At 39.3% G+C, this 14236-nt stretch overlaps 1 protein-coding gene across 1 annotated transcript in view; it reads left to right on the top strand.

The window, feature by feature from the left end:
* LOC117830879 (astrotactin-2-like) overlaps positions 1 to 14236 on the top strand; it is a 484162-nt gene that overhangs the window by 165286 nt on the left and 304640 nt on the right. Inside the window, exon 3 of the mRNA XM_034709203.1 lies at positions 6524 to 6711. Coding sequence (XP_034565094.1) covers positions 6526 to 6711 — 186 coding nt within the window. The 5' untranslated portion in view covers positions 6524 to 6525. The remainder of the gene's footprint in view (positions 1 to 6523; positions 6712 to 14236) is intronic.

The following is a 14236-nucleotide window of genomic DNA, read 5'->3' as shown; positions in this document are numbered from 1 at the left end:
CCAGGTTGCTTAGCAGCTAGTAAGTAATCTACTAAGCTTGTTTACTCTAAAGTCGCATTTGACCATGAGAGGCTTTGCAGACTCCCAGATTTGAGAGTTTGGACTCTGGTTGTTGGTGAATGAGATGGTGTGTTGGCCATAGCCACACGGTACAAGATCAAAGCTATTACATCTATCATTATTTGTCTTCATTTGTAGGGTCTCTCACATTTAAAAAAAAATCTGTCAAGATCTTAAAAATCCTGTAGTATGGGCCACACTTAATGAGAAAAATCAACTATAAAGTATAGGCAGATTTTCCCATCAGATTCATGCAATATGACTTCTTTTTGCAACCATTGAAGTCTCCCTCTCCTGGACATTATGATAATGGAGGTAAAATATACTTCTGCATTGGCCTGACTCTTGACACCCAAGGCTACATCCCATTTTTACATATGGTTTGAGTGCATATGTGAATGGGTGTAAATGGTGACGACTTGTATATTAAAGTCATTTGACCTGCTTCAACAAATGGGAAAGAATATTCAAAGAAAACATCTGTGCAGGTAAATGCATGCATTGTGAATGCTTAAAAATGGCTGGCAATTATGTTAAGACTGCACTATTTTTAGTCAATGGCATAAACAATGCAAACCACCAGTGCAGCCCCTGATAGATTCAGCTAAATGTATGATTCAACAAAGCCATTCTCCAAGGTTTTTGCTACTCCAGCAGCTTTGAATAATGTGACAACCATTATGTCTTTTTGTCTGTCTCCTCCTGGAGCTTTATGGCTTCAGCTGTGATAACCCAAAAGAAAAACACTCGCACTTCAAATGAGCTGTTCTGCCCTGTAAGGATCCAAGCATGCTTATGTGTCACCATTTCTTTGTGATCCCTCCATTTAATGGAGACAGGATTTTTTTTCCTAGGGTCTATGAAATCTTCACAATGGCTTCCTTCCTTTGGGTTGTCCTTGGACTCAGTTATAGAGACACTACATCGCTGACACCCTCTGCTGGGGGCGTACTTGCTGCAGCCGCACACACATACAGATATGCACACCCACTTTCATGCACATATACACATTAATAATGTTCCTTCCTAATGAATTACAAGCAGACCTTGAGGCCACACACCTATATTCCAGTAATTTCTGGAGAGGTGCCCAATGACAAGCCTCATAGCGCATAAGACAAGGACATACACACATGAATACACAAGCACACACACAAAATCCTTTTGTCTTTAAATAGCATGCTTACTGAGCTTCCTCATCTACATAACAATTGTACAAAGGTAGGTAACAACCCCGGAACTCTATTACCGTCCATCCATCCTCCATGTGATTGCTTCTATTACTGCATGACTCGCTTTGCAGTTATTCTACACCAACATCGCTTTTAATTTGGATCAAACTAAGTGTCATTGTTGAGCATAAGTGGAGTTATTTAAAGCTACATGGCATGCATATAGAGTATGTGAGCAAACGACCAAGGTAAATTTGACAGCCGCTTGATAAACCCTGTGAAAAAATGGTAACAGGTAGCAGAAGGCATCTCGCTGCCGTCCCAGGAGACAAAGCTTTATCTCCAGTTAAGTTGAAAGGTCAAGCAGTGTGTCTTTGGCCTGTGGATTAAACATAAAGAGTTGAATAGCAAGCAGTTATGGCATTTAAGAATTTCACACCCCACAAAATTTTATCATAAGCTGTAGTCAGCAAAAGTATAGAGCACTTCACTTTGCCAAAGAGCGTAGAAAGTGTGCTTTCAGAGGATATTTGAGAGTTATATGCAATTGGCTGTGCACTGTCTTTGGTGAAATAGTCAGAGGTTGTGGATTGATTATGAAATCAGTTTAGTCATCTCATCTTTGATTAGATATCTTTGCTTTTTGGCCTTATAAACAGGATGAAGGCAATCTGGAGACACTATAACACTGGACTTGGTTCTGTTAATTTCTCACCATCTGTGGACATGTACGGCAAAATAGCTGACTGATGAAACAAGTGTCATTGTTTATCTTCTTTAACATGCCATCACAAATTGATGCCTAACACTACATGGACTTACAAGGCACTTCAAACAAAACAAGTCAATGAAAGAAGAATCTCAGAACATGTCAAACAATGACAAATAAAATATTAACGCAGTCCGTCTCCTCAGATGTTCAAACTTCAGTACATCTTGAGCACAGACTGTACCTCTGAGCACTTGAGCTAGAACACTCAGAGTCTGATTCACACAGTTTGCACAGCTTTTGTACCCGCTATACCTGTGCAAATGAGACAACATCCCAAAGCAAAAGGTTAAATGCACCGCAAAGTGCACTGCAGAACAAACAACATCTCTGTTTGCACATATCTGAATGAGACAATATGCATTCATCATGGGCCTCTTTTTATGCAAATGAACATCTAACTGACAAACTCTAGCACTAACAGCCCAGTCAGAGTGAAAATTTTATTGTCTGCAAAGAGTTGGTGGTACCTGTGCTGTAGTATTTATAAGAGATGTCTATACATCATGTCTGTTCGTACCACTTTGGATTACAATAAATAACATTAATAAGGGTTACAGCAGTACAGGGCGCTTATGGGCAAACTTTTCCGCAAGTTTAGAAGCCGTCTGGAGCCGTTATGCAAGACAGTCATTATTTGAAAAAGCTGCTCTTGCTGGCTTACTCCAGGCCAAAGCTTTGTGATGAACTGTTAAAAATGCCTCTGTCTGATATGAATATGCTTCAAAATAAGCTGGTAAGAAAAGTCTCCTTCCCTTTTAAGCTCATCATTTAAATGTAGACAGATATGAGCACCACCAGGATAAGACTCCACAGCGTATCTCTGCACTGCATAGAGTGGAGATGCTGACAGCTCATCTTCAAAATCAGATGCAAAACAAGAGCAAACTGCACAAAATTGCTGACTTTATTAATGCCCATTTTTGATTATTGAATACCAATAGTCCTGCATGAGGCTGGCTCCAGAAGCTCCAACAGCCCCATAAAAACACCCATTCAAAAATGTTCATATTTACAGCAAAAGAAGACAGGTTTACGCCTCAACTCCAATTCAGTGTCTCTTGCTAGGTCGACCCAAAGTTAAGTTATGTCAGGATTTTAAATACGGTGACCACTGCGGATAGGCCTCAAAAACTAGTTGTTGACATCACTGAGACTGCGCTCATGTTTTATACAAACTATGGCCAGTACCTCACAGCTTTTGCAGTTACCAAAGGCTGAGCTTAGCTACTGTACAGGAGTACAGGGTGCATGGCAAAAGAAAGAGCTACACAGCTATGAAAAACTGACCTAAAGTCATTGTCATGAAAACTAAACTCTTCTCCTCTGAGACCCCCCAAAAGAGACTATGCCCTTTATACCCGTGTGACTTCTATTCTGGATTGTATGGTACTTTCCAGATCAAGAGAAGGCTCAAGGACAGTAAAATACCAATGCATTTTCTTTAATTGAAGCCTTGATAATTTTTGTTGTCTTATACTGAGTGGCTTTTGTAACTCTAGGGTACTTGTGAAATAGGCCAAAGAGATAGAAAGTAGCCTTTAAACTAACTTAGGTGCATTAATATCCATTAGATGTTGATTAATCTCCATTGTCCATTTTTCTATAAAGATAAAAAATGACTTGAAAAGCGCCCTTCATTAATAATGCAGAAGCAACGTCACCTGCTAGCTCATACAGGATTATAATATGGGATCTTTTTCATGAGTTCTGCCAGTTTCTGAGGAGATGTCTGTTCTCTGTGCTCCCTCTCTGCACCGGAGGGGCCATGGCACTATTGAGCATAGCTCACATAACCCTTCCCTGCTGTCCACGTCCTCTGACCCAAAGTCAGCAGGTTAATAACCAGCTGCAGCGAAAGCCATTTGTCATTTGCTACCTGCCGCTGATAGGAGATGTCAGCACATGTCTATGCCCTTGTCACCCAGCCTCATGACAAATACTGTATCAAGCCTCGCAATCTGAGGCTCCCTGAGGCTTCTTAGTACTCGTCTACTGAACAACCACTCCCACTTGATAGCATTAGATTCTTGTGCCATGATCCATATCGAGATAAAGCGGTGATCCCTCAGCTCTTTTTCATCTCCTCTTTCCATTCCCCATATATTGCAGTGGGGTCTGTTTTTTCTGTTCCTCTTTTTTTTTCTTCTTTAGCAGACTTTTTCTTTCCCCTCCGCTTTTAAATGTTTCCAGCTTTCCTTTGATGTTTGATACTTAATGCCAGCGCTGGCCTGAAGCTAATGGTTTTATATTGGTAGAAAATGTAGAACGATTTATGCAGATAAGAAGAGGACATTGAATGGTGCGACAGCATTTCTACAACTGCTCCAGACACATGAATTTAATCGAGCTTGAGAAATCTATTGTTTTCCCATTTGTGGAGTTTTTTTTCTGTCTTGTGTTTTTTGGCTGGCAAAAGGGAGAAGAGTAAACAAATGGATATTAGCAGGAGTAAGTCTTTCCAATCTGTGACTCATTTTGCCTATAATTGAAGTGCTGTATTGATTGCGATGGCTGAAACATTTGTGAGGCTTGCCACTTATTAATTTTGAATTTAGACAAATCTCCCACTAATACCGTCAGTGCAAAAGTTGTTATTATAAAGATTTCATCAAAGCAGTTAAGCAATGCATTGGCTTGACAGTAATCCTTGCCGAGCCAACTGCACAAATGCATCAAGTTATGACAGCCTAAGAAGTCTGTCCAGCTTTTCAGGAGTTCAGGGCTTCGAGCTGCAGAGCTGTGTTGATGTACGAGGCAGGGAACTGCTCTAGAATACTAATTCACACCAAATAGTCACATTTGGACCTCTGTTTGTTCTTCACAGTCTATTAATATGATTTGTATTTAAGGATAATCATAATGAGGTTTGGAATTAACTACCACCTGGATTTTGAACTGTACAAAAAAGAAATGTGTCTGTCATAATTAGTTTTATAGTCTTTTTACTCATCTACAACGCCTTATATGATATATGCTGTATCTCCTTAGAGTATCACTTGGAGCCTTTTATCACAAGTCACCCATGCTGACTCAACCTGAAATTTGCCCCTTTTTCTGCAAATGCACCTCTTAGCCAAAAAAATCCCCCCATGTACTGCATCTGACTTAATAAATGAGCTACATACTTAACACTTCTGCAAAACTTGAATTTTCAACATGGTGCCTGATGGGGTTTTTTAGGCTTTGCAGCTGACTTCAAGTGGACACTCATGAAACTGCAGTTTTGGCATGTACATCTTGGCTTCATTTTTCAACAGCAGAGGTTGCCACTTGGTCCTAAACACAACTATAACAGATTCAATGTTGCCTTAAGTAATCTCTGAGGAGTCCCACAAGGTGTCTGTTGAGATCCCCTTCTGTTTTGACCATGTTAATCTGTGGGACATCCTCCACTTTAACCTTGGAACAGTTGAACATCGCAATACCTTGGAATTTTAAATGAAACAATATTGCACTTTAGAAGGTGCCGTTTTACTGAATAACAACAAAGGGAGTATAATTCTAGCATAGTCAATAGTTGAACATTAATCAATGATAATCACAGCCCTGTCGATATCCAGTTGAAAAGCGCAACTTCAAGTGTGATAGTGCTCCTATACAGCAGTTCTATAAACAGCACGCAGTTGTAAAAAAGTAATAAGCAACCAATTTCGTCTATTGTATCATTCATTAGGTGCCTAACACATCTAGGTCTAGTTACTTTGTATTAAATACATTCATCTGTTTAGTCTTTTTATAATGAAGAGCTTGTTCATGGTTGCTTTGCTAGCATGTGTGACGCTCTAATCACTCAAGACCAGTGGTCCTCAACCTTTTTCTGCCAAATTAAGTCCCCCCCATCACTAACCATACACTTCAACACATAAAAATATATCCATGAAAATACACCCATAACATAAAATACATCCAGTTAGCACTACTAGCAAGTTCTGTGTATCTTTAAAAGTTATTTGAAAACTGAAAACTGTCTGTTACAAATACAGAATTTTAACTTCATGTCAAAGGTCAGGGATCCCCTATGGGTTTTTCCACTCAGTTTGGGAATCACTGTTCTAGAAAAGGACATGATTTTAAATAACAATTGAATAACATTAATCAATAATGGTATAACAGCTGCAGCAGAGTGATATACAGAGTCTAAAGTCCCAGTGCTGTTGTACTGTATACCAGTACTCTTAGAATGTTTCTTGTCCAATCATATCACTTGGCTGGAATGAGATATTATATAAGAGGATTAAACGCCCTGGTTTTAATCAGCTGTTGCACTGACTGTGTTGACCTTGATGATGATGGTGTTTTTCTGTTCTCTGAACTAAATGTTCTGCTTATTTTTTTCACACTTGTTGATGCTTCTGTCATCGTTTGTTTTAATCATACTTTACTTTACTGTACTATAACACATATTTATTGTTATCATGTTATTCAGTTAAATTGTCAAATTCTCATGTATTAAACTGATTTAAAAAACAGGTCTCATAACTGTTTCTTTTTTTTTTTATTCTTCTCTTGCTCTCTGCAGAAATGTCGGGTACAGGAGAGGATATTTCTCAGGTTCACTGGAAGCAGCAGTGGTTGGAAAACGGGACGCTGTACTTCCACGTGTCCATGGCTGAGTCTGAGGTGCTGCCTCAGACGACACAACCCACACCCCGAGAGCCTGCTCATGTCCTGCATGAACACATGCATCTGCTTCACATTTCGGTTATGGTAAGTCCTGAACACTGAAGCCAGAGGTGTATGATAGTGGTTAATACAATCAGATGTAATGTAAATGCATGTGCAAAATGGCAAGTGCACAAAGGCACACAAAGTTTTGGAACATCTTTCGAGGGGTAAATGTGGTAGTGTTTATGTGGTGAGTCAAAGTGTCACTGTTTATTGCAGTATAGCAGGGCCTTCTGTTTTCTGCAGGTTCCTTTTATAGCGTGTCATCACTTTGGTTGACGCTCAGAAAAAAGCTGCAGTTGGATAGTGTGCACATTCTAGTCTGTAAAGGCAAATATCTGCTTATTTGATGGTTGTCACATGGAATCTTGTCAAAGTTAAGTAACAACACACCAGAAATTGGCACAGCAAATGTCACCCGCAAATCTGCAGCGTGATGTAGGAAATGAATGCACGACTACTGTACCACTCGCACACAGACCAGCCGTAAACATGCTACCGCAAGTCATAACAGCTCCTCGAGCTTTTTACTATTTCCATTATAGAGTGCCTGTTAGTGCCCTTTGGCATTTTGTTCTCAGGATTGTACGTCATTTTATTCAGAGTTATTGAAGAGGGGAGCAAAAGCTTGTTAAAGTGGACTGTAATAGAACAATATGTCGGTTTATTACAAAGACATTTGTACAGAGGACTCCTCTGTTGAAGAGCAGTTTATACTCTGACACAGAAGGTTTATTAAATGTGAAAAATGAAACCCCGCTAATTTGCTTCAATAGCTGTGTCAATTTTGAACTTCTGATCTTTCCATTTTCTGAAGGCCAAAATGTGTAAACGGCACTTGGCAAAATATGCACCAATAACAGCAAAGCCAATAAAAAGGAACATATTTTGCATCATAGTTTTGCTGTTTTAGATGCATAAAGGCTGATTTATACTTCTGCGTCGCCCCTACGCAGCAGGGGCTGACGCGGACATGAGCCCACATACTTCTGCGTCGATGTGTCCGTGTCGCGCAGCAATTCTCCTCCGAAACGCTTGAGGGCAGTGTGGTCTCTCTGATAGCCGGTCGCCTGCTTCCGGTCCTGCTACGATCTCTGTTTACTTTTCCACATCGATTCAGAGCGTGTTAAGTTAATCTACAGCTGATACATGTTGCTGTTTATCATACAGACATGATTACATGAAGAATAGAGAGGAGGAGATGAAATACACGGCCGATGTGTGGCCGATGTCCGGGATCCCGGAAGTGCTGTGAATGCGGGAAAGACCAAGCCGTCGAGCGGACCAATCACAGAGCTTGCGGTCCGCGTCGGCTGTACGCGTAGTTACATTTTGGAGGAGGTGCACGTCAGCTACGTGCGTAGGCCTCTGCGTAGGTACGGGAGCTACGCGGACCTACGGCGTAGGCTATGCCGTCGATTCGACGCAGAAGTATAAATCAGCCTTAAGCAACAAAGCATTTCACACCTTAAGCTTTGTATAAGTCTCTATTCATAGAGGCTAACTCTCATGTTCTCTCTGTAGGAGCTGCAGGTGTTAGTGCTCCCCTTAATTTTATTTCAGGCAGGGTGTTAAGGCACCTTGATGTGATAACTCACTTAAGATAATCCTGGGCTTCAGTCCAGCCTGCATAATGACTTGATTGTTGTGTTCCAGAGTGTTTGTCCTCTCAGCTGGTATTAAAGCTAATTCACAAGAAGCATCAGACTTGGTCGTGATACAGAGCGATGACTTTCTTGAACAAAAAGTGTGGTGCAGGAGATGTTTAAATGTCAAACCAGCCCGGGGAGCTGCATGGCTACAGCTGCAGAGCTTAACTAGTCAATCACCTCTTGCTATATTACCAAAGTCCCTGTCGATGAAATGCTATAAGGGCTTTTGGAGAGTGGCATTTCCAACCATGGAGTAGAAACCTGGTTATGGTGAAACGAGTCTGAAAACTGAAAACTCCAAGAGTTCAAATGGAAAGAGGCAGGACAGAGTGTTGCGTTAAAGCATATGTAGCACAAAGTACATGTGGTCCCCTCTGCAGGGACAGAACTGGGGATGATTAATGGGGTCACCCTTGCTAGTTGGTTTCAAAAACACCAATTGGTTGAACACATTCACCTGAGCAATATGGGAAAAGTGCAGTGATGTTTTCCATTATAACACGGGGAAGCAGGAAGACACTGCGGCAGCTTAACTATGGTGTGCCGAAAGGGCCAAAAAAGTGTGATTAATACAAAAAAAACCCCATTAATTTCAGACCTTAATGGCATGGCAATTAATTTGGTAATGCTGTTTTTTGATCACCTAATAAATAATGTATCTCCATATTATACTGATTGATTAAAAAGTAGTATAGTAGGGGGATATGCCGGCCAGAGAGCTTTCTGATTTTATGCCCCAACTTAAATTTTTAATTTGGCGTTTAATTTTGAGTATTTTTTTTTTAGCCCTGAACTGCATTATTACAATTGCTAAACATTTTAATTTTATTCTATCTTATTTTATGTTATTTTTGTTTGTTTTTTGGTATTTGTCTGATTTTATTTTATTGATTTTATTGTAATTATTCTATTTTTATTCTTAAATATATCATATTACTTTCCTCTTGCTCTATATCATTTAGCCAATTTTTTTTTCTGTCTCTCCTTTTTTTTTTTTTGTGAAGTCTTTGGGCTGCATGCTTGAATGTATGAAAGGTGTTTATCCTAAATGATTCAATCTTTGAGTCAAAACTGTCGTACGAACTGAACCGTGATTTTCGTGATCTGATTCACCCCTAAAACCAGCCATGGTAGCAATCCTGAGATACAGAGTTTTGGCTGTTCTCTTGTATGTGTTTGTTTTCAGGGCTTCCCTACAAGTGCAAAAAAACATACTATAACTTTAAATCTGCCAAGGCTGAATTTCTCAATAGGCATACTAACATGAAACACACTACAGTGCAGCGATAACTCACCGCCTACACATTCCTGCTCTAAAGAATCAAATATTCTCTCCTCTCTAGACTGAACTGTCGATATCCCCCCTGCAACCTTCCTTATATGCTTTAATTAACAATCCTCTTACTCTGCTTGCATTTTGCATCATCATCTCACCATCATAGATGCTTTTAAAGTGTGTCATCTCTTCCTGTTAACTCATTGTCAATCTCCCTCCTCCACCTCCTGCTCCTCCAGTCTTCCCTTTCTCCACATAACCTTCACCTACTTTTGAAATTCAAACTTTTGAGTCTTCAGGTCTCGTCATTTTTTTTTCTTTCTTTGCACCTACTCTGTTGTTGACTTTTTCCACCTCACCTCTCCTTTCACATCCCACCACCTTCACTATTTCTGTCTCTCCCCCGGTTCTCCTCCGTGCGCCATCTCCTCGCTCTCTCCACCTCCACGTTCTCTTGAATCCTCTCACCTCTCCTGCTCACAGCTCCACCTCATCCTCCATCACCCTCAGAGCGCTGTTGGTGACACTTTATCTGAGGGCTTGTGCATAACACTGCCGTGACTATGCAGTGCAATCTGACATAAATATGAATTAAACATGATGAATAAATATTGCCGTCATTTGGTTTATGTCACTTTCTGTGTTAAATTGACACTGCAGCTGGAAATCCCAGTCTTGACAACCTGTGAGTTTATTTTTATTTTTTTTTAACTTTAGCCCAACCAGGTTTGTCTCTTTGGGTTTAGAGACGTCTCTATCAGGAGAGATGTGCATGACTAGGAATAACATACAACATAGTTTCAACATTAAACAAGCACAACCTTAAAATCATCAGATTAAAATACAATCACATCATCAGCATGGATTCAAAACATTGAAACAAAGATTAAAACAACATTAAGGGTAAAACAGTTTGGGAAGTTTGAAGTTACAGTGTGTAGAAATCTGAATACTTAGATTTTAGATTGAAACACTCCCTTGCTCTCCCCTCACGTAAAGTGCCGGTGGCCTTTGAGGACAAGAGCTCCTGTGATGCATGATAAGTGTGATGCTCCACTTGTCAAACTTCATAAAAACAAATGATTTAGTGCACAACAACCACTTCCTTCTTATTCATCTTCCAGCCCGTGCACACAGCCACTCACTAAATAAAAATGCAAAAGATACTAGTTTGTCCATTCTGTGCTACAGTAGAAACATGGCGGTGCAAGATGGCGGCCTACATGGAAGCAGACCAGCTCTTATGTAGATATAAAAAGCTTATTCTAAGTTAACAAAACAAGATGGTTTTTATATTCAGGTGATGGAAAAATATTTATGAATCTTATATTCCAATTCAACCAAGTGTGTTCTGCTAAATGCCTCAAAATACTGCACACTGTACCTTTAAGACAATACTGTACGTTGCTACATACAGAAAACCCACAGACCAGACATACACTGTGCAAAAAGAAGCCAATTCTGACCCAATTTTTGAGTCACATGACGGATTTTGAAGTTGGAGATCACAGCCCAGTCAGCTGCTTCTGACCGGTCAGATGAATTTCTGGTGTGTTTGAAATTTGGTTCGGCAGTTGAAAGTAGGGCCATGTGCTGATCCCCCAAACTGCAGGGGTTTTCTTTCCTGCTTGCATCTGGGCAACATGATGGCATGTAAAGCACAGCGGCAAAATGCACACATATACTGTATACACCAGTCAGCCATCACACCAGGGCCACCGGTGCAATCTGATGCAAGGGCTTTAATATAGGTTCTACTTTTATGAAGCTTCTACATTTTCAGTTTCTGTCAGAGACATGTCAGAGAGGCGATGATGGTACTCTAAATGTATCATTGAAGTCGTATTCTTTGACTTCAACTTCCATTTATGAAGGTTAAAGGAATCTTTATTCACAGGTGTCAATGATCTTTCCCAGTTTAACACATACACTGTGTAGCTCAGGTCACGCTTAAAACTTGGACCATATAGTGTGAGCGTATAATTTGTGAGCTTTGTTTGTTCATCATTAATGAATCACTCATACAGTGTGGCATTCAACCACAGCATTTATACAGTAGCACCATTTATCCCAGATCTTATAGGCTCTCAATTTTAATGAAATTAGATATATGGGAACAAAAAATGCACAATGTAAGACATGAACTGTTGGGTTGTGAAACCAGTTGATGTCAGAATTGCAGTTTTTAGAATCAGTACTTCAGTTCAAAACTTGACACTATCATAACTTTGTGAAATCTAATCATACCAATACATAACAATAAACTAAACATTTATATAGACTATAGTGTAACACATTTTAGTGTTTATCACGGACACCCCGTGAGTCGCTGAGATGTGTTTTAATCTTTAATCAGCAGCATCTACTTTCTAATTAAAGTGATAAAGTGGAAAAGGTGCAAACTCTGGGTTTAATATAAAGATTATATATGATTATTAGTGCTGCTAAGTGATTAAGATAATAATGAAATGAACTACAGGCTTTGTGATTAATTAAATGCATATGTTTATAATGTGGTAAGCATTGCATTACAGTTAGACATACTGCATGACTACCTCTGGATGGTTATCAACTTCTACATTTTAATTGTACTCTTATTAAGGCTTACTTCAATGTGATCACCTTGCTCCCACCTATACACAAACCCACACACTGCTTGCTTCACTACATGTTTATGTGATCTCTCCTTCATCATCAGCAGAAAGTTTTCAAAGTTACAAAAGTTGAGTTTTTTCTCTGAACAAATCAGTCTTCACAGTACATTAGATGCAGAGAAGGTTTGCTGTTAATGACTCAATGTTTCTAAATGATCGAAATCCAAATTTTGTGCAAAGTTAATCAGCAACAGAAGTAGATTTAAATTGAACAGGGATGGTTGCAATTGTAGAGCAAGTGTGTGGAACTTCCTCACAATGGGTGCTGTAATGTGGAGGTAGGAATCAAAGGGTGATGTATCTTACTAGTTACCTCAGGAGTGGCTTATAGTTGTTAAAATGGAGGGAGAATTTGATTCTAAAATATAGTAGAAATTAGAGCAAATAAATTTTACATTGTGTGTTTTAACCAAATTTACAAAACAGCTGTGGATGGTTGTATAGCTCAGGATCTATAATGACACAGTGTGTTTCTTCTGTGTTATTTCTTTGAATGCATTACTGTTTCTGCAATTGTAATGCAATGCAAAATTGACCTCATCTTGCCCTGACCAATTATTTATGTGGCTCCTATTTTGATATGCAAATATCTTGAGCATATTTATTTTAGCTTTATGTATTAACACTGCTCCCAATGCTATAAGCCTCTCCCTTATTTAGTATCAAGGTCCTTTATAGCTTAAATTTAATCTGAAACAAAAAAATAATAATCCAAAAGGAATCTAGTTTCCTTTAACACTAAATACTGGTCCCTTCAACATGTTTCTTTGCGTTCCATCTCATAGTCTTCACTCACATTTGACCATTTGTTACATACATTTTATTTACTGGAGCTACTCCTTGTGTTGGCAGTTCACAGGCATGCAGCTTGGGTGGACTAGCAACTCTAAAATGACCATATGTTAGTGTGAATGTGGTGATCAGTCCATGTGTTGGCCGGGTAAAATGCTGCCCATTCCATGATTGAGTGTGTCTCTCACATAGTTCCCAACGCTGAAGGCTCCTGAGACTCAGAGTAGAACATACTACAACAGAAGACAGATGGTAGCATGTCTCTATTGTTGATTCTGCTGTTGGAGTTATTAATGATGATGTTATTCTGATTGTTACTATAATTAATGATCATGATTTTACTGGTTTTCCCTCTCCTCTGCTCGATAATCTCTCCCATGTCTGTGTAATTAGACGCTGCTGTTTCCCTAATGCTCCCAACTCTTTCATCTTCAACCTATATCCTTTATTAAAGAGGCCCTGCAGCCTAGCAGAGCACAGGAAACAAAATACAGTACTGCTCATCAAAAAATTTGCTTCACTGCAGGTAAATAACTTCACAATAACTTTCAACTTTCTGACAAGTAGCAACAAAGCTTGTATTCTTGTACAACCTTGATGGTAAAAGATTTTTCCGTGGGTTTATGCTCACATTTTAAAGCTCAAAAGTTCAAAAGTTCTGTTGCTAACCTTGTGGCAACAGACTGAATAAAAAAAGCATGAAAAAATAAAAGATTTATTATCACCTTTTATATTATAATGGAGAACCTTCAATTCAAAACTATCTTAAAGATGTTGAAATGCTTCTTTAAGCTAAGGCAGCCTGGGGATTGGTGATGTGTCCAGAGGAGAATTAGGGCCAGGGATGAGAAAAAATAGTGAGCGGAGGAAGATTTCTTTCATTATGCACTTTTGAAAAGAATTTGAAATGTTGAGAGTAAAGTAACATTTTTTTGAATAAGTCTAAATTACATTTTTGGAATAAAATCGTCAGTAGCCAAACAGTGAAATCAATCCTTCGTAAAACAGTTTCTCAGTCCAAACGCTCTGTCACTCGCTTGTAAACACTTGCTCTCTTTTGCTCTCTTTTGCTCTCTTTTGCTCTCTTTTGCTGTCTTTTGCGCTCTTTTGCTCTCTTTTGCTCTCTTTTGCTCTCTTTTGCGCTCTTTTGCGCTCTATGTCCGTAAATACAAAGCTGTTACATTTTCAAAACA

Source organism: Notolabrus celidotus, chromosome 19, assembly GCF_009762535.1.
Source record: "Notolabrus celidotus isolate fNotCel1 chromosome 19, fNotCel1.pri, whole genome shotgun sequence".
Taxonomy (NCBI): domain Eukaryota; kingdom Metazoa; phylum Chordata; class Actinopteri; order Labriformes; family Labridae; genus Notolabrus; species Notolabrus celidotus.
Note: the sequence above shows the minus strand (reverse complement) of the source record. Positions and strands in the feature narration are given on the sequence as shown.